Below are 20,306 nucleotides of genomic sequence, written 5' to 3' on the forward strand. Positions count from 1 at the left end.
CATAATACATAATATATAATATATAATATATAATATATTATAATATATGTATATTATAATTGACTCTTTCTCCCGGCTTGTCCTCTAAATGGAGATATTTTATGAATTACCGTGAAAGACGAGCGCAGAATAAAGGGGCGGGGCTTAACACGCGTCATCACCGCAAGACGTAAACGACTGGGAGGAGCCAGGCGCTGGAAAGGGGAGGAGCCAGGCGCTGGAAAGGGGAGGAGCCAGGCGCTGGAAAGGGGGAGGAGCCATGCGCTGGAAAGGGGGAGGAGCCAGGCGCTGGAAAGGGGGAGGAGCCAGGCGCTGACGCGCTGGAGGAGGGAGATGTTTACTCGGCGCCGTCACACACCGGTCCACGGCGCCGAGCTGCCGCCGTAACTTCCCCCCCGCTGCGCCCCGCGGTAAGCGCTCGGCCCCGCGGCGAGCGGCGATCGGGAGGCCAGTCCCACGGCTTGCTGTCCACACGCCCGCGAGATGGCCGGCCCGGCGCGGCTAGCTGAGAGCCGGTGGTGAAGTGGCATGGCGAAAAGGTCCGTCCCACCGCCCCAGGAGACCCGCGGGACCAGCGTAGAGTGACCGCACGGTCGGTGGGCGTTCGACGCTTCGTTTACCGGTAAGTTCGTCCCATCATGGATTTCCATTGACATCATGAGTGAATGGAAAAGTTAACATGAGCTACAGTAGCTAGCTTAGCTTAGCTTAGCGTGGCACTTTGCTATTTAATCTGAATCAGGCAAAGTACTTTTGCATACTCAAGGGATTTGGTGCATTGTTGGACAGACAGTTAGCATAAGAGAAGCTAAACAGGCTAAAGAAAAACCGCTCTATGTGTACATATATGTATGTATGTATGTATGTATGTATGTATGTGTATGTGTGTTGTGTGTGTGTGTGTGTGTGTGTAAAAAAATAAAATAAAAAAAAACAATACTTATAGTGTGTGTTTGTGTGTGTGCGTGCGTGTGTGTGTACAGTATATGTATGTGTGTGTTCTCTGCAGCATAATTAATGTATGTGTGTGTGTGGCTGTGTATATATATTTATATACGTGTGTGTGTTCTCTGCAGCATCATTTAGATTAAAACGCTGTGACAGGGATCAAGTGTTAAATTGGCTGTGGGTATACATATGATCTGGGGTATTTCTCCTACAGGATGAAAAACAATGTATGCAATAATATAAACGGAGATAACATGAGTAGTAGGTCTAAATGATTATGTTTTTACTAAATGATATTTAAGTCTATGTTATTAGTGTTGTTACAATGCTAATACAATATTTTGCACTGTTATTGTGTGTGTGTGTGTGTGTGTGTGTGTGTGTGTGTGTGTGTGTGTGTGAGAGAGACTATTGTCACAGGTGAAGACTACTTCATATGATCTGTTATCAAATTGCAATACATCAAATCCAGATGTACACTTATGCATTCTCAAATCATTGTTCTGCGCGTAGAGACAGAGATGTGTTTCGGTGCCGGCAGTGGTTTTTGATGTTAACACAATCCTCCACTTCTCTTCTCTGTGAACTTGCCCACAGACACTGAAACATGACGGTAACGATGCAATGTGCCGGCGGGACCTCCCCGGTGGTAGTCCTAGCACTTTGTCTGTCTCTTAGCACGGTGTATTTGTAGACTCCCTGCACTGATCCCTTAATAGTTGGTTCTGTAAGATCAGCTCCCGGCACAGCTGCAGGAAAACCTGCACCGCTGCCACCAGCAGGAGTTATGTAAAGACATGCACCAGCCTGCAACACTGTGCAAGATTGCCAAACTCGGCAGCTCAGACGGTCCAACCCCTGTGGTTTTACTTTCATTATTATACTGTCGGTGATAGATTTGTTTTTTTTTCTAAAAGTTATTTTCCACTAGTAGGAACGAGAGAGAAAAAAAAAAAAAAAAAATCACAAACGATGTTTAACATCATATAGTGCAGTGTTGTGTCAGGCATTTTCTTTTAAATCAATGCATTAATTGAACCTAATTTTAAATGAATAACTTCCTGGCTTGAAAACTTCAGTTTTTCGTCCATACACTCATAGCTGTGACCTGGATATCTTTTCTTGCATAGTTTGACCTCGTACCGCTCCTTAGTGGTTTGGTAGAAGTAGCCCAGCTGAGTCCTCAGTTTCTGGCTGTTATTTTCCAATGCAGTAAGTGTACTCCCTGAGAGGGTTTGACGAAGGGGTGGGTAATGCTGCATCCATTGATCAATGAGACACAAATCTTTGGCCATTTCCCTCCTGTAGTCCATCACCTCAAAATGGCCTCCTGGTCATCCGGGCTTCTGGCCGGCACGCGGGCACGGGCTACTGTTCGGGGAACCTTACGTCACCTTCCAACCGTGCATCCCAAACACACATTTATGCTATTAAGTGTACTTAGACGCAGCAATTATATTTGTGCACGGGCTGTGTAATTTGCTATAAGATAATGCACCGTAGCTGTAGATCACCACCTCTCTAACTCTCACCAAATCTTATGATTATAGTCATATACTTACCATAGTAAATTTTTTCCTTTTTTTGTTGTTTGTTTAGGTTGTTGGTGCCATTGTTATCCCCGCCATGGTGCAGAAATACCAGTCACCCGTGAGGGTGTACAAGCATCCCTTTGAGCTGGTGATGGCGGTAAGTATTTCTTGACCCGTCAGCAGATGACCTCCTCTCCACATGAATATTACATGCCAGGGAGTTATGTAACGATGATGAGTGGCCATTTTAGAGATCAAGTAGAGAAGTCTTTTTTGCTCTCGAGGGGAAGCTGCGATCGTTTACGGTGGCGGACTGTGTCCCCCGCCGGTGGTTCCTAGAGATGCTGCGAGGAGACAGTCTCCGCCAAGCACTCCTGTCCTCACCGGGATACCGATCATTTCTACTCTGTTTAGCATGCGTGATGCTCAACCTGCCTTTTGGTTTCGGAGATTGTGCACATTGCTCAGTGAGTTTCTCGACCACTGCACACTGACCCCCGCGCGCACACCAGGGTGTTCATGTCCATGTCTGTGTTCCGTGCCTCTTAACGTACGACCAGGCCATTATGTTGAACATGGGTTAAAATGTTGAGAATACTGGTTGCTAGTCCATTTGCAGTGTTAAAAATTCAGAGCTCGCCCAGGCTTTTAGCGAGCTCTGGCCTCGCTACACGCCTCCATTCGCTCTCTGACGGGAGCCCGAGCCAGGCGCGGAGAGGCTGCGGATTTGCATGTCTTTTCCCTTTGGTTTCCATGACTTAGTTTTTTTTTTTTTCGAAATTCTCGATTCTATACCGCTCTCCCCACGGCATCCCATCTGTCTCTCCCGTGGTCTCCACACTCTGTTGATTTCCCAGTGAATGTCTCTCCGAATCAGTCAGGCTTGGCCCTGGTGCTGGAGGACAGCAGAGCAGTGGCTGTTGCAGATGGTTCACTCGCTAAACGCTCCGGCAGCCAGCAAGTGGAAAAACACTGACTAATTCCGGACCTCTCCAGTGGCTTTCCCTACAGTAACCCCATGATGGCACTGGGGCCCGGAGCCCGGGGAAGGATGGATGTCCATGTACTTCCCTGACACTCCTGTCATTGTGTCATTGTGGTTGGTTAAGCCGCAAGTTTGTTTTTTGTTTTTTTAAGGCTACACTTAAGGAAAGCAATCATGTGTGGATGGCAGATAAGATTGTATAGGAATATTTCAAATTGATTAATTAATGTGCTCCGCGTAATTGATCTGGGCGTCATATTGATAGTTTAAGTGCTGGCATATTTTAAATCCACACACGAGGAGCATTTATGATGAACCTCAATGACGGCGTTTATTTAAATGTTACTGTGAAACGGGTGTAGTTGAGAGTACAACGTTACACCATCTTGAGAGCGTTCAGCATCCTTGTCTGTCATCCTCTGTTTGCCTCACGCCTCAGTATTTTGATAGTTGCGCTACCCTCTTAGTGTCCTTAAATTGACCAAATTGCTATCCAAACATGAACTGAAACCTACACCCTGTATGCACTTATCAACAAACACGCGTGGATAGAGCCTAAATCTTCTTAGCAGTGACGGGCTTGAGCAGTGGGCTCACATATGGCTATAAATAGAGGGACGGTTCTGTACCTGGGGCGGCACATGCAGCCATGCTGAGAACGTGGTCATGGTATGGTGCATCAGCCTGGCAGGGGCAGTGGGCTATGGATGAGCTGCCTCGTGGGCTTTTGTACGGGCACTGGTCAGCTTAGAAGCGTTGGGGGGGGGTTCGTGCATTGTAGAGTTTATGGCATAAAGACTTGGATTTAGGTCAGAATCTGTTGAGAAGTAAGACAGTGACAGGCTGCTGCATCAGACATTTTAACAAGTCGGAAGAAAAACATGATGCATCCACTTTCTTTACCCCTATTGTGAGTCCCTGCGGGGGGGGGGGTGTACTTTTTCAGACACTGCAGAGCAGATTTAATAGTGCGTCACAACTCTTGCTGGTTTTTCTCATTAAAGCTCTTGTGAATTATTATTTTTTTCCCCCCTTCACTTCCCCGTTGTTATGCTATCACCGATGCAGCATATGGCTTCTGCAACATCCTGAATTTGTAGCAAACTCATGAAGCCTTCATGCCATGTCTAGTCCGTGGTAAACTTTATGTGCACGATTCAAGGCTGCCTTTAATCTTATAAGCATTTTAATGCTTTGGTATGGCGTTCCCTACTGGAATACATCAAGTCATGCTGATATATATATATATATATATATATATATATATATATATATATAACACACACACACTGGGGCAAAAAAGTATTTAGTCAGCCACCAATTGTGCAAGTTCTCCCACTTAAAAAGATGAGAGAGGCCTGTTATTTTCATCATAGGTAAACCTCAACTATGAGAGACAAAATGAGAAAAAAAAATCCAGAAAATCACATTGTCTGATTTTTAAAGAATTTATTTGCAAATTATGGTGGAAAATAAGTATTTGGTCAATAACAAAAGTTCATCTCAATACTTTGTTATATACCCTTTGTTTGCAATGACAGAGGTCAAACGTTTTCTGTAAGTCTTCACAAGGTTTTCACACACTGTTGCTGGTATTTTGGCCCACTTCTCCATGCAGATCTCCACTAGAGCAGTGATGTTTTGGGGCTGTCGCTGGGCAATACAGACTTATAACTCCCTCCAAAGATTTTCTATGGGGTTGAGATCTGGAGACTGGCTAGGCCACTCCAGGACCTTGAAATGCTTGTTACGAAGCCACTCCTTCGTTGCACGGGCAGTGTGTTTGGGATCATTGTCATGCTGAAAGACCCAGCCACGTTTCATCTTCAATGCCCTTGCTGATGGAAGGAGGTTTTCACTCAAAATCTCACAATTCATGGCCCCATTCATTCTTTCCTTTACACGGATCAGTCGTCCTGGTCCCTTTGCAGAAAACCAGCTCCAAAGCATGATGTTTCCACCCCCATGCTTCACAGTAGGTATGGTGTTCTTTGGATGCAACTCAGCTTTCTTTCTCCTCCAAACACGACAAGTTGAGTTTTTACCAAAAAGTTATATTTTGGTTTCATCTGACCATATGACATTCTCCCAATCCTCTTCTGGATCATCCAAATGCTCTCTAGCAAACTTCAGACGGGCCTGGACATGTACTGGCTTAAGCAGGGGGACACTTCTGGCACTGCAGGATTGAGTCCCTGGTGGCGTAGTGTGTTACTGATGGTAGCCTTTGTTACTTTGGTCCCAGCTCTCTGCAGGTCATTCACTAGGTCCCCCCGTGTGGTTCTGGGATGTTTGCTCACCGTTCTTGTGATCATTTTGACCCCACGGGGTGAGATCTTGCGTGGAGCCCCAGATCGAGGGAGATTATCAGTGGTCTTGTATGTCTTCCATTTTCTAATAATTGCTCCCACAGTTGATTTCTTCACAACAAGCTGCTTACCTATTGCAGATTCAGTCTTCCCAGCCTGGTGCAGGTCTACAATTTTGGCACTCCGATTTACTGTGAAATAAAACAAATTCTAGACATGAGTTGAGTGATGTAGGGACTGCAGCCGTTTCACAAGCGGTGAAATTTGCTTTGAGGAGGGCTTTAAACTGTTATTGCTGAGGCTGCATATACGCATGTGTACCTTACAAACAATGTGTTTCAAAAAAAAATGATAATATCAATACCTCTCTGATTTGATATCCCACTAATGCATTTTAAATATGTATTTTTTTACCTGCAGGTAAGCATTAAATGGCTCTTAAATATGGCTCTTAAATATTTTTTTAAGCCATTGGCTCTCCTTTCGTGTGTTTGTAGGTTATGTTCGACATTAAATGTCAAAGGAAGGAATTTGGTGAGGAATTTTGTCCTCCCTCTCCATTTCAGTCCGCAGTTAGCAACTGACAGCGCTGCGAAATGCACACTTAGTATCCTTGAGGAGCGGGGCGGGGCTGAGACCCTGCATTCCTTTGTTATTACCTTTTTTTTTTTTTTTAAATGTGTTCCTCCGCTCTGGACGAAGTGGACTCTCTCTCCTCTCTGGGCCTCAAGGAGCCTCTCAGCTCCCCGACAGGTGCAGTCGGAGCATTTGAACCCTTTCACAAACACGGCCGGCGTTGGGATAGAAGGAATGTACTGTTGCGTGATTCAGGCTCGAAACACTCATGTCCTCCAGCTGTTTTTGTTCCATTATATTTGTTGTAACCTTGTGTTCATAAGCAAGAGAACCAACCAACTCTTGGCTGACTGTTCCAGCTTGACAGTTTGGGAGGTGGCAAGGAGTTGGTTGTAAATAGAGATACACCGGTTGTGAAATTCTGGCCCGTTACCGATGTTCAAATTAACAATTTGGCCCATGTAATGTTTTAAAATTTCCAGTGAACGCAGTGGCACTTACAGAGAGCCGTGTCCACGCCTTCTTAAAGTTGATCGCGGATGACGTCGTTCTCTTGGACGGATTAAAAAATGATAAACTGGGTCGCCAAATATCCTCAGGCAGCCGTTGATATACCTGGGTTGCCCGCTCAAGTAAAGTCTACATGTGGGAAACACCGGCTCAACATTGGCCACTGCCATCAGTGAAAGTCATCTTATTTGCAGATAGGCCGATGGTAGTCAACAAGGCCGAATATCGGCCAATACCAATGTACGGCAGATCTGATTGTTACAATTGCACGACATTAAAAGTGTTCCTTTGCAGCTCTCACAAAATGTATTTACTATTTTTCCCAAGAGTGCAGACCATATGAGACTTGAAATTCAACACGGTCGAATGAATGAAGCCGTGTTTTAGAAATGCCTGCCTCAGTAAGATTCTGAAATGGCTTTGGGACACACACACAAGTGCACAGCTGTATGCACTGTTTTATAAGCATGGTGTCTGTCTGTCTGTCTATGTTCATCTCTGGTGGGAGGAAGTAGCACTGTAGCAGTAGCGTGCATCCTATTTATTTCTTTAATAATCTCATGGCTCCTAGTAACAGCTCCCGCCAGAGGCTTCTGCAGCGTCTCAATAACAGGAAGCTCACTTGCTCACTAGCGCAGCTGTGCGCACACGGCGCCCTCGATGTACCGATGTCAGGGAAAGCCAGCTAAATGTCAAAAAGACAACACAGCCCCCCTCTCACTGTTGTTCCAGGACCAAAAGGCAAAGTGGTCCTGAAACCCTCCCGCTGGTGGAGAATGATTGCAACAGCCAAGAGAGCACAGTGATAAACTGTCTGACCCTGGATTATTAAATCCATATGCCTATATCTAGGCTGCCTGCTAGGGCTGAACGATTTGGGAAAATAATCTAATTGCGATTTATCTTATTTATTTATTTATTATTTTTAGACCAATAATGCGATTTAGTATTGGTACTCAACCTTTCACTGCTCAGGAGCCACATTAAAAAAAAATATTTTCACAAGACCCAAATTTCTGAAACGTCCCTTTCCTACATCAAACCATGATACACTTTAAAATAAGGCTACCAGTAATATCTTATTAAGGAATGAAAATAATGATGTATCCAATAATTGCAATTTGTTATAATTACCATTACCATGTTTTTATTATCATTGCAACCACAAATGTATCATGTATTAGAGCATGTCTGCTGCGGCTGCAGCGGTAGATGCCGTGTTCTCTGCAATATCGCACTTAAATTAAGTAAAATGGATTCAAGATTCAAGATTTTTATTTGTCACATACATATACATACTTCCATACATATATGCAGTGAAATGTAATGCAACGCACCCGGTGATAGCACACAATAAGTCCTAGGAAAAAGTACAAAAATAAAATAAAAAGTAGAAAATTCCTTTCTAATAGACTGACTCCTAAAACGTAATACAGTAAGTGGAATACAATATGCAGCAATATGCAGCAATATGTAGCTTTTGGTATTCGGGATTTGGTGTCCCTACAGTTTCTGAGTTCAGTTGCCCTTTTACACCACTGTCGTAAAACTCCGGAAAACAATTTATTTTACCAGAAATATTTGAACCTTATCGGTCACGTTTCAATAACAGCCTATGTTACAAACGCAGATATAATGTACATCTAGGTTACAGCGCCCTTTGCACGGACCTCGCCGCTTCCTGGAGCCGCGGGGAGATAGGGTGCGGGGACTCTGGGAGGGACGGGGCCCCCTACTAAAGGTGTAGGTACCAGATGTGCTCGGCCTGGCAGATTGGCTCACATGTTTGAGTCAGAGGGCGAAACAAACCCTGTGGCGCAATGAAAGTGAGGGCCGGCGCGCCGGGCTGAGGCGCCGGTGCCGGCTGCACCACTGGCCCGTCTCATCCGCGCTGTCGGGGAGGTGGAGCGGCTACGTTTTGTATGAGCATTATTACCGGACATTTTGACCGGAAAGTTTCTAATTTATTGTTTTTCTTATTTACTTTTACATTTTAAATACATTTTACCAGGCAAAAAAAAAAAAAAAACCACAATTACCGGAGCCAAACACCGACGTAGTGCCGTAAAGCGTAACGCACTCTTCCTGCGATTTCCTGCCTTAACACCAAAGTTACATAGTGCAAGAATAGGCGTTTGGGGGTAGGGTGGGAATGAAAGAGGTGCCATTCTCCATATTACAAATCAGTGTACCATCAAAATGATTTTGAAGCTGTTATTTTTAAGCTAAAAAGTTACATCGTGTTGCTTTAAATATAAACCGTGAATTGATGTAAAAGTTGTTTTTTCTATTTATTAATTGCATGGAGGCTGTTGTGTTGCTTGTGGCCTGGAAGCAGATGGAGGATTTGGACACGGTGGTCTCATGTGGCAGGGTTGGTGCGGTGATAAGTTGTATTGTATAAGCTCCAGGTTATTGCTTATATGCGGTAATAATATTATTAAATACGAACAATTACGAATAAAATTGCCAGATGAAAAAGTTGTGATTAGCCAATGATCACTGAAGTTAACAGATCATTGATCTCCACCAGGAAACAGAACTTATGGAACTCAAGTGTCACTGGGTTAGATTGTGTAACATAAAAAAAAGAAACATTTTTTTTTAAATTGCAGCCTTTGGGATTTAAAAATTGCGTTCTATTACATTGAGATGTCTGTTTAAATTTGATTAATGGTTCAGCCCTATTCCTGCCATTTGTATTTGAAGACACCCCCCTCCACACATACACATCCACACAGTGTTAGGCAAGCCAAGAATCTAACTTGTTCCGTATGGATGTGCAGTTAAACTGCAAGGATCTTTATATGAGGGATAGAACACGATGTGCTTTGCCAGCATGATGCCTGGTCCACCTCTGGGAATCGTAGACAAAAGTAAAATGTTCTTTGCCAAAATTAACCACGCTGTAAAACAGCATCTCAATATTTATAAAAAAAAAATAATAATAAATAAAACCAAGTCATGATCACAGGGGAGAAACATTTTCCTTTTTTTTATTATTATTATTATTTTTTTTAATGCGCTGAGCCCATGGCATCAAAGAGCTCATTCCAGTTTTGTAAATCCAGTGGATTTTCCTGGAATTGCAATCCGATACTTGATGTCACTGGTCAGTAAAGCTTTTAAAAGTGGAATGGAGCCCGGGGATATAATAGCCTTACAGTTATAACCTTCTGGGAGTGCCGAGGGACATGAAATGAAAGAAATGTTATGGGCCTAGAATATGAATACGAATAGGAAAAAATAATGGAATGAAGAGACAGCCACAGAGGAGACTAAAGATAGCTTTACAGCTGCGCTGTGAATGCACCCTCGGGAAGAAATGCGTACTTCATTACCTGCCAATTACTCTCATTTGATGGGTAGTGGGGGATCTTATTCTCTCGTTTGGTGCTATCGGAGTAGGCATATGAATGCATCTCTGTGTTTTGTGTTCTGACTGTAGGTCTCAAGTTATGGCACAGTGAAAGGGCGCACTGTGAGCTGCTCTCTTCTCAGAAATAGCCCTGAGGTCTTATCCACACAGCCGCAGCAGACAAGAAGTCCTTATATTTTGATCCTCGTTCAGTGTGAAGTGAATCCCAAGCCCTGATTAAATGAGACATATCGGTAATGAGAACAAGCTACCGTTTTCATTTGAGCAAAAAAAAAGAAAACAAATTTAAAAAACAAAACAAAACGGGTGAACTTCAGACTTGTACTTTTGCTATTTTTAACGAGGGCATCCAGTTTCCATGTGCTTTCTTTTGAATATTGTGGGGATGACTCCTAGAATGACAGCTGAGGAGCTGGCCGTGTGGCCTGGCTTCTGGATCTTGTTCATGCCAGTTGCGGCCGGGTACCAACCGCTGGCCTGCGCTCCTCACGTTTACCTCACTGCTCTCCACCTCCCAAATATCTCAGAGATTTGTGTTGGACCGTGTGATGCTGTGAACGGTGCCACGGGTCTGAATGTGTGAATGAGGCTTTTGGCCAGCAATGCAGTACACCCAATAACTATTTGGTGGCTCATGGAAAGACTTCATGAGGAAATGAGTACTGGACAGTGTGCTCCTCATAGTGTCGTGAACAGCCGCTCTACCCTGTGAAGTCTTCAAATTCGTCAGTCATACTGAATTTCCCCTACGCGGGATCAATAAAGTACTATCTTATATTATGAAGGCTAATTCTTGTTTAAAATGATTTTTCTTGGTAATTCCTATGATTCTCACTCTTAGAAAAGAATGGGAATTATTTAATGTAATAAACGCCAAAATGCTGACATCGATATCGTTCCAAAACATCCGATTCGTTTGAAAGGTTGCGAAAGAGAAAATATATTTTTACACTTTTTATTTATTATTTTTTACAGGATTTGTGTTAGTGGTAAATGCCTGGCTGTTTTTTTTATTAAAATTTTTTAGCACCCTAGATTGCAAAACGGTATTTCGCCTGTTCAGCTGTCAAGCTTGTGTTTCTAAGCTGGGCTCCGCACGCTCACTGGCCTGGACCTTGCCGAGGGGAACGCGCTGTCCTGACCCACTTTCAGCCAGAGGTGGTTAAGGTTGCTGCAACCCAATTCCCTTTGCCCAGGCGCAGTCCCAGCTTCATCCTATTGTTTTAATCCATGCGTAAGCCTTGGAATTGTCAGTCGCTCGTCTCTTGATGCCGCCTCCTTCTCATTCAAAAAGGTCTCTGTAATCCCCATAAAGAAATTGAGGGCTCACTGTGGTGTTGACCTGTGCATTGCAGGTGATTATAACCCAATTTTTGCCTTTTCTTTCACAGCCATTTGGTGTATTACGGAACAATTTCTTAGAATCCTATCAATGTTTGCTGCTTTATGATGATGTTTTCCGTTCACCGGCAAGATCTTATTTTCATTCACAAAAAAAACCCCAAACAGGAGTACATGCATCTTTGTGAATGGATCTGCCGTAGCATTTTGCCTCCAATATCGAATGGCTCTGGGCAACCGCTATCAGCCCGAATAAGTGAATTAAAGGCCTGTCTCGGAAGAAGGGCATATCTTCCTGCGTAGTACTTGAAGCAGCATTGATAAAAGACCGTCTCACCACCACGTGACTCTGGGAGCCTGGGAGGAAGAAAAATGCAGCTGATTCCATTCACTGATCACAATGACGCCCGCCCCTTCTTTCTGCGGCAAGGTCAAGATGTTGCCTCCTCCAACTCGGCTGCGCCCCATTGGCTGTGCAGTGGTGCGCGGTGCACAACATTAACGAATGTGCATCCACATGCTCTTATACAATGACCATTAGTGAGTCTTGTGCCCGCATGCGGACCCTGGCTTGTGAGTCACAACGACGTAGGGGGGCTGACGGTGACGTCAATAGGAAAGCGTAGTCTGCTGCTGCATGCCTGCCATATTTTCAGCATACTCTTGTCAGATTTAGATACGCATGCGGTGGCATGCTGTCACAAGCAGGATTATGTTGCCTTCATGTCCACAGTATGGCAGGTTGGCAAGGGCAAAGTGCCTCAATAATGAGGTTAAACAAGCATTAACAGTGGAATAGGTACTAGCAGGAACTATGCAGATAAAACACACAAACATGATGGTGGGTAAAATGGTAAAAATGACAATTGAATGAATATTATTATAAAGGACAAATTCACTGAAATCACAATATGCTTTCGAAGTAAAAAAAACAAAATGGGAGAGAGAGAGAGAATTAAAAGATCCAATTGACTCAGCCAGCCGTGTTTCCTCCGGCTAGTTTTACACTTTGTCAGCCCCACTGCCTCATGCTCATCCCCGCACGCTTCCCGATCTGCAGACAGCGTGTCCCGTTAATCCCCGCTGACGCAGCGAGCACAAATCACCGGCACTCCGCTCCCCACACGTCTCCCGGCTGTCCCGAGGTTCACCGCCCCTGCCGCTGCGCAACCTATTATTTATTTATTTTATTTTTAAGAACCAAACCAGGTGCTCGGTGGAGCTGCTGCAGCGCTCAATACGACTTCGGCCCGGCTCGAGGGAATGGCTGAATGATGACGCAATTGCTGCGGGAGAGCGGGCCGCGAAGACGCTGTAACGGCAGCTCGTCCCCCACCCCCAAGTCTGCTGCACCGCACATACTCTGCGGCTCACTGCTCGCGTGGCAATTTGATATAGAAAGAGCAGCTGTGTGGTCCTTGGAAGAGGCCGGCCCCATGCCACACGTAGTTCGAGGTGATGAACAGGGCCATGACACACTTTGAGAGGAATGGCAAAGCAGATGTTGTCGCACAACAGAGTGTTTTGCCTTTAATCGGAAATTGTACTTGTCAGTCGGCCATTCCTTTGAGTGTTATCGTGCTTTCATGTGTAGCTTAATGACCAGAGCTTGATGCTTGTACGAACAGCTCATAGGCACCAATTTGATATAATAATGCATATGGCCTTAATCTCAGCAGTACAATATACGGAATACACCCAAAACATGTAAAGGACCCATTTTCTTAAATTTTTTTATTATTATTATTGTTATTTTGAAGTGGTCCATCCCTCATATTTTTGTTGGTTCCAGGAATGTTTTGCAAAGTCTTCTGCCTTGGTGAAATGACTCCAAGTGGAGTGGGTGGCACATTGTGCACAGAAATCAAAGGCTGTATTGTACTCGATAATGAGCCTGTTGTTTCCCCCTATTCTACATCTAGAGTAGGAGAAGCAACACCTACCTAACACCTAGGCCTGGATGCTCTTCGTTGCAACGGGCCGACAAACGAAGGAATGCAACGGGCCGACAAACGAAGGAATGCACCGAGCCAACGCCGGCTAGGATCCGAGCCAATTTGCTTGAATAGTCTTGCCGTATTTGATCTGTGGTTTTTCAAATCAGGATTTAAAACATCAATCAAGAACAAGCGACGGCATGAGAGCAAGACGCAAGGCCGGGTTAAGAATCACAGAGACGTCACGATGTCTGAGTGAAACACGCTCGTTTGAGAACATGTGGGAGGTACAGGTCGACTTAACATGCTCAAGGATTTAGTTCCCTCGCCGAACCACCAGTCTGCCCGACCCTGCTTGTGGATTTGACTCGGTCAAAAAAACCCAAAATGTCAGTTTGTGAACTGCCCGTCTGGACAGTTGCTTCCCTCTCCACAATAATGACCTAGTTTGAGGTTCATTCTCTTTGTGAAATCAAAACCAGAAGGATTTTCGTTTTCCTATCATTCATTCTCCCTCATGGTCTGCAGGCACTCAGCTCAAATATAGCCATGACCCATTTAGCTGGTATGCCGGCTTGCTCGCAAAATTGTGTGTTTAATGGAGGTGTTGCCCGTGCAACAAATAGGTGGGGGGGGGTGTGTGTGTGTGTGTGTGTGTGTGTGTGTGTGTGTGTGTGTGTGTGTGTGTGTGTGTGTGTGTGTGTGTGTGTGTGTGTGTGTGTGTGTGTGTGTGTGTGTGTGTGTGTGTCGTAGCCGTGTGTGACATTAAATTGGTAATTGGTAGTTAGTTTTGATCATTGTTTGTGTGGTTAAAAAAATATACAAGTGGGGTTTTGATGAAACTAGGAAATAATAAAATTTATTTCATATTCCAAAGTGAAAATGATTGACCCGGAATAGACATTGTTGTTAATCGTGTTATATTTTAATTCAATTAAACATTTTTTAAGGAACTGGTCAAACAGCACCGCTTTTTCTTCGTTTGTCACGAAAAAGCCATTACGATCCCTCCAGCGCCGTGATATGCCCTGCGTTATTGTTTTGGATCGCCTGACCACTCGCATGTACTCGTCCAGAATCCCCATCTGGAAGGTGCCTCCGGCCCAAGTGCTCCCTGTTTTCCCCGTCGTCGGAAAAAACCAGACCTGCGTTCTCCCGCGGGCGCTGGGGCGACGCAGCGAGCGACGTTGGTCCTGGAGACGAGAGATACCGCTCGCAGCCGATTTAGGTCCAATTTAGCCTCCCACACCTCTCCCTGAGCGCGCCCTCGAGGGTTCTGGGCAGACTTCTGGCCTACACACCAGTCACTTATCGTCGTGCCGTACACGCCATGGCCACATAAAGATTGGAAAGGAGGAGGCACTTTTATGAGGAGAATTTTATTCCTAATGACATTCATCTTGAACCGCCAGACGGAAGACCCTGCGGAGACGGCGGCCATCTTCCTTTCCTGCCTCCGCAGTGTGCTCCGACGGCTGCTCTTCAGACCGCCTCGCGTCGTCCCGCTCTCCAGGAGGTGCACAGCGCACGTGCAGAGCCGGTCGCTCACGCTCGGCCAGTGCCACGGACGCCACCTGGGACTTCTGCGCCACCGTTTCTGCCTGGGGTGTGGCGGCTCACGAAGTTCACGACTCAACGTTTCGATACGATGATCGTTTTTATACAGAGATAAATCAGTTTTTACTCGATTTTCAATGAGGAAAAATCTATTAAAAATGTGAACAATATTTAAAGGACAGAATTTTGGGCAACAGCGCAATGGGGACGCGTGAGCCGTGAATGCATGGTCAAGATAAAACAAAATTAATAAAAAAAAATGAAAAATGGAATATTAAAAAAAAAGAGGTAAAATGTTGAGATAACAAAAACATCTTTGTTCTTTTAAGCGTTAACTGAGCATTCACAAAGTAAATAATATTGACTGCAGGCACGTAAGAGGGTCCTCCCTCCTTTCCCCAAACCGGAATTGCCGGCCGTGTTAAGCTAAGCTGTTTACAAACGATCCAAACTAATGACATGAAAATGCTGAATTCATAATAAACTGTCTAAACGTAATCAAGGGTGTGTGACTGGATCAGATATTATTTAAAGAAATGCGATTGTTTTTCCCCAACCTAATTGTGTGCATCCTCTAGTAAAAATGTGAAAATGGGATTACTCTATACGTTGAACAAATAGTGACGTCCAAATCGAGTCCTCGAGTACCCATGCCCATCCCTAACGTCGTCAACAAGTCGGAATATTGCCATTATTGCGATCTGAATTTTTAAAATCATATTTAAAATGATACCAGTATTATCGTGAACAATGCGATATGGCACACCCCTCGTAGGATTGGTTCGGTTTGTAATACCTATTGAACCAAAAGCCTCGTACCGGACGATTCAACACGAATATTTGTATTGTCACAGCCCGAGTTTCTGCACATCCATTTGACCATGGAAAGATGTTTTCACTAAAACATTCAATCCCCCTACCACTATCTGGCTGAAGGTCTAGGCATGGTGGAAATTAGCTGTCAGCTGTAGGCTCCAGATTTTTCATATTTTTCCGTATATTTAATCATGTGTTTTGTGCAGAGCACTCGTTGAACCTCCTCGTCCCCACTGCAGCTGTAACCGTTCCGTTCTACATGTTTGTACAAAGACATAATTCTGGAGGAATGAGTATGATCTGCGTGATCTAATCTATCCTGTTTTGGCCACAGGAATTCACGTTGCTAGGCCACAGACAAGTACGAGTGCGTTGTACCAGTGCCTTAACGACCTTCAAGTCTCGTTCTCTGATTGACTTTCTATTTGACTTGTTATCCCCTAAAAAATGAAGATAACGCCCTTCAGACCACTCTTTTTCAGCGGCAAACAAGTCGGATTGCGACCATTTCTCCTTGATAGGTCAGAGCTGGTAGTAACATCAAGGCTGTCTGTGGCTGTCTGCCAGCGCTCTTTCCCGTGTTGTACTACTGAGCCCATGGGCTCACCATGCGGCCCTTTATAGTTTTTTAAGTGTGTCCCCGGATTGTTTTTCCACCCACCTCATTGATTTTCTTCCTGGATCTCCCTTCCTGAAGGGGGGGGGGGGAGCCCTTGTTCTCCCATGCCGTTAGCCTTCACCTCCATCCATCCACCCTTAAGTGAAATTGTTCCTGTATGCAGGAAGAGATTAAGTAACGTTGCATTGTTTGGTTATTTTTCTCACATGCGCCGACGGAACGCACATAGCATTCCCGGCTAAGTTCTAGGAACCATTACTCACAACTTGGCTTGAGCGAGGTGTGCTGGAATGTATCCTGTCGCCATTGTGACCAAAAAGGCTTTCTCCTCCGTGCTCATGTTGTCCAGCTTAACCCCCCGAAGCCGGGGCTGAGGCGGTTTCCCCAGAAATGTTTTCTTTGGTTATTTTTTTCACGTTCTTCCGCGTTATGAGCCTTCGCAGGGAAGGGTTGGGTCAGAGGAAAATCAATATTTACCACGCTGGCCTTTTGTTTGGGATTAAAGTTTTTTTTAATTTTTTTTTATGGCCTGCTCTTTTTCAAGAGGTCGCCGCCTTCCAGACAACAACCAGGGGGCTCAGGTCACCTGATGCGGAGTCGGAAACACCTTGACGAAGACTTGACGTTGCTAGAGTAATGTCGTGTAAAACAACAACAACAACAACAACAAAAAGTCAAGTACAGAACACATCTCTTGACCCACGGTTCCTCCTTGAGACTTGCCATGGGTTTCCATTTAAAGCTCAGGTGATATTCTGGATAATTCAAGTGACCTGAATTTGGAATCCCTTCCACTGAGTGTGGTGTTTGTTCTCTGCAGTGTGTACGTTGAGTCACTTGCATAAACACCTTTCAATCACGCGATGCGTGACTGAGGGCCGGTTGTCCCGCGCAGTTAGATGAGGTTGGTGCAGATCCTGTTGGAAAGACATCCTGGATAGGCCTCCTGCGGCGTCTCCAAAAAGGGAACAAGGGAAACGTTCCCTGTTTAACAATATTGTAATATGCGGGTGACATGAGGGTTTGACCCAATTTATAAAGAAAACAAAAAAAAGAGTGGCGCTGACAGAATACATTCTATATTTTAACACATTTTGTCTGTATCTTTAGCTGACGAGGCATACATTTTCAGTTTGACCTATTTGTGAGACAGTAATCTGCATAATTTTTCGGCATTTTTAGCGTTATCTGAGCAGTCCAGATCAATTCCTTAGATACATATTCGTAAATGAGCTCTGTATCAACAGATGACTACGGCTGGATATTGGTATCCAATACCTTTTAAAGGTATCGGCCGAAGTAACCCAATACCAAGTACCGTAGTATAGAAACTTCTCCAGAGAAACGATAACTGCATTTAGTCCTTTTCTTACCCAGATCTAGGAAAAAAAATAAAAATAAAAAATACTATTTGTGTTTTGCTCACACCCAATCACCACAATCGTTCTTCGATTTAACGCGACGTGTGATTGCCCTGCTACCGCTGTGTCCGTTTGAACAGTGAAAAGAGGTTTTCCTCACTGTAATCATTCCTCCTGTACTGGCTATGTGTTTAAAATGACACTGTCCTAATACTTCATTTCACAGTTTTGTACAGTTGAAGAACACAAATTTGAAGACTTTCAATATGTGCAAAATGTCATTTGGATGGGGAGGAGTGGTGGCATTTCTACACAACTGAATGCTTCCATTCACATGATGGGTGTAGTAGGAAAGCAAAAGGCATCGGATGAAGTAATCGGATGAAGTACTCTATTGGTATCACTATCACTTTTGGTGTATTGGTACTGGCGTTGTTTTTAAACAGATTTTAATTTTTGAAATACTTTTTAAACAATACCCAGCCCTACAGATGTTGCAGTAAACTCTGCTCTTGATCCATCAATAGATCCACACTGATAGAATAGAATCCACACTGCTCCATTCAACAAATAGGAGCCATGATGTTTTCTGGAAAACATTGATGTACACATTGCAGTTCAGGATGGTGCTCTATGTTGTGGTATTGCCGTATCCCCATGAAAATACTGGACTGGGGCAGCGCAGCTTGTGTTATCATGACCCCTGGGTTTCCTGTTTTTCACTCTTTAAGCTATTTTCAGTGCATATCAGGCAGCTAACTTTAGGGCTGTTTGTTGACCTTGTCATTTGTTTTCTCACGCGGCAAGCTCCGACTCATAATTTTTGCTAGTTGGTGGACTTCAAGGTAAACATTAGGCATTTAGGCCCGCTATTGTACTTATCCAACCACAATGAAGAGCTGAGCTTCGTTTTATTATAAAAAATCTTGCGTTTGTTTTTCTGTTCCGTTGCATTTTTGTGAGATAATGTGGTTGAGTCAGCTGTTTGTTGTTGATGCAGCCTCATTGTAATGGGTGAAACCAGTGTTTACAGTGGATGCTGCAGTGCTGACTGCATTACAAACTGTGTTTCTAGAGCATCAGCGGCATAAATACAGAGCAGCATTCAGTCAGCTGGTTCACAGTGGGCTATTAGTGTTGAATAGCCTTGGCAACGGAGCTGCTGTACTGTGCTGACTGCCCACAGCCAACACAAAACATTCAGCCGCCGCTGTCCACATACTAAGCAGCATCGCCACTGATTATGTGGAACTGAGCTAATCAAAAACATTTTTGCCCGAACAAGCAGGTCGAGTTCTAACCGTCATCTCAGGGGTTTTATAATACAACTCGTCTCTTTCCCAACGTATCCCAGACCCGAAAAATGCACACATCATTTTAAGTTACTCTAGGTAAAGGCATTGGCTAGATTCTTTCAATTGAGTGTGCTCTGTGGCTTTGGTTTGAGTTCAGCACTGTGTTGAATCCCAGTGAGTTTGTTTGTTCGTTCAAAGACTCCACCTCGGTGACACCAAAAGACTTGGAAAAAATGCTGCTTCAGTCGTCGGTTGTTTTGTGTTTCTCTCCTCTCAGGCCTTGCATTCAATGAGTAGTTGTGCACATTCGGGGACAGTGTCGGTCCCTGGATTGTGTTCCACTTGGCTGAATGGACGGTGGGGGTTTTGCGCTGGATGTTTCTGCGTTGCACCGCTTCTGTTCTATCCCCCATGTCCATCCCTCAGTCTTTCATATGGTCTCTTTTGTCTGCTATTTCTATTTTCTATTAGTTTTCTCTTGTGTCTGTTCATGGTTTATTCATATGCCACAGGTGCATTACTTCTCATTAACTGCTAGGATACAAATACTTTGTGTTGTATGCCCAGCATGCTGACAGCACGGGTTAAAAAAACAAAAACAAAACAAAAAAAAAACATTGGCACAGCACTCTAGTTCCATGACTGGGCATGTCTGTCATTTTCTGCCCCGTAGAAATATTTCCTTGTTATGCAACTCTCTGCCTATCAGATCCAACATGGTGGACGTTTGAGATGGGTGGGAGATACTGTATCGCCGCCATAGGTGCAGTTGTAGCGACATGGTGTGCCAGCAGGGGCTCAGTTGCATGACACCTGGTTGGCCTCTGCACAATAGTGGAGCCTGTCTTGCTTTTGTGTTTATGAGTACATGTATTTTAGAAACAAAGAAATGCATTTAGGCGAGGAGGTTGTTATTGTGTGTTTGCCCTAAGTTTGTTATAAAATCATTAAGCAGTGAAAAATCGGGGCCAAATCTTTTAAAGCTGCGGCTTTGCTTGAAACGTTTGGAGCAGTGCGGAGTTAAAAGCAAGTTGTTTTTTTTGTTGTTTTTCCTCAGTACTGGTTTTTAGACTGTGTACAGCATTATTCTATGCCCAGCTTGTCAGATCTTTTGCACACAGCAGGCCATGAGCTATTGTCA

At 44.3% G+C, this 20,306-nt stretch overlaps 1 protein-coding gene across 1 annotated transcript in view; it reads left to right on the forward strand.

Moving 5' to 3' along the window:
- The first annotated feature begins 387 nt into the window (after positions 1–387).
- Positions 388–20,306, forward strand: part of LOC307229775 (SEC14-like protein 1) — a 33,461-nt gene continuing 13,542 nt past the window's right edge. Inside the window, exons 1-2 of the mRNA XM_079999840.1 lie at positions 388–622; positions 2,548–2,637. Of these exons, the coding sequence (XP_079855966.1) occupies positions 2,575–2,637 (63 nt within the window). The 5' untranslated portion in view covers positions 388–622; positions 2,548–2,574. The remainder of the gene's footprint in view (positions 623–2,547; positions 2,638–20,306) is intronic.

This window comes from Zeus faber, assembly GCF_960531495.2.
Source record: "Zeus faber genome assembly, chromosome: 4".
Taxonomy (NCBI): Eukaryota; Metazoa; Chordata; class Actinopteri; order Zeiformes; family Zeidae; genus Zeus; species Zeus faber.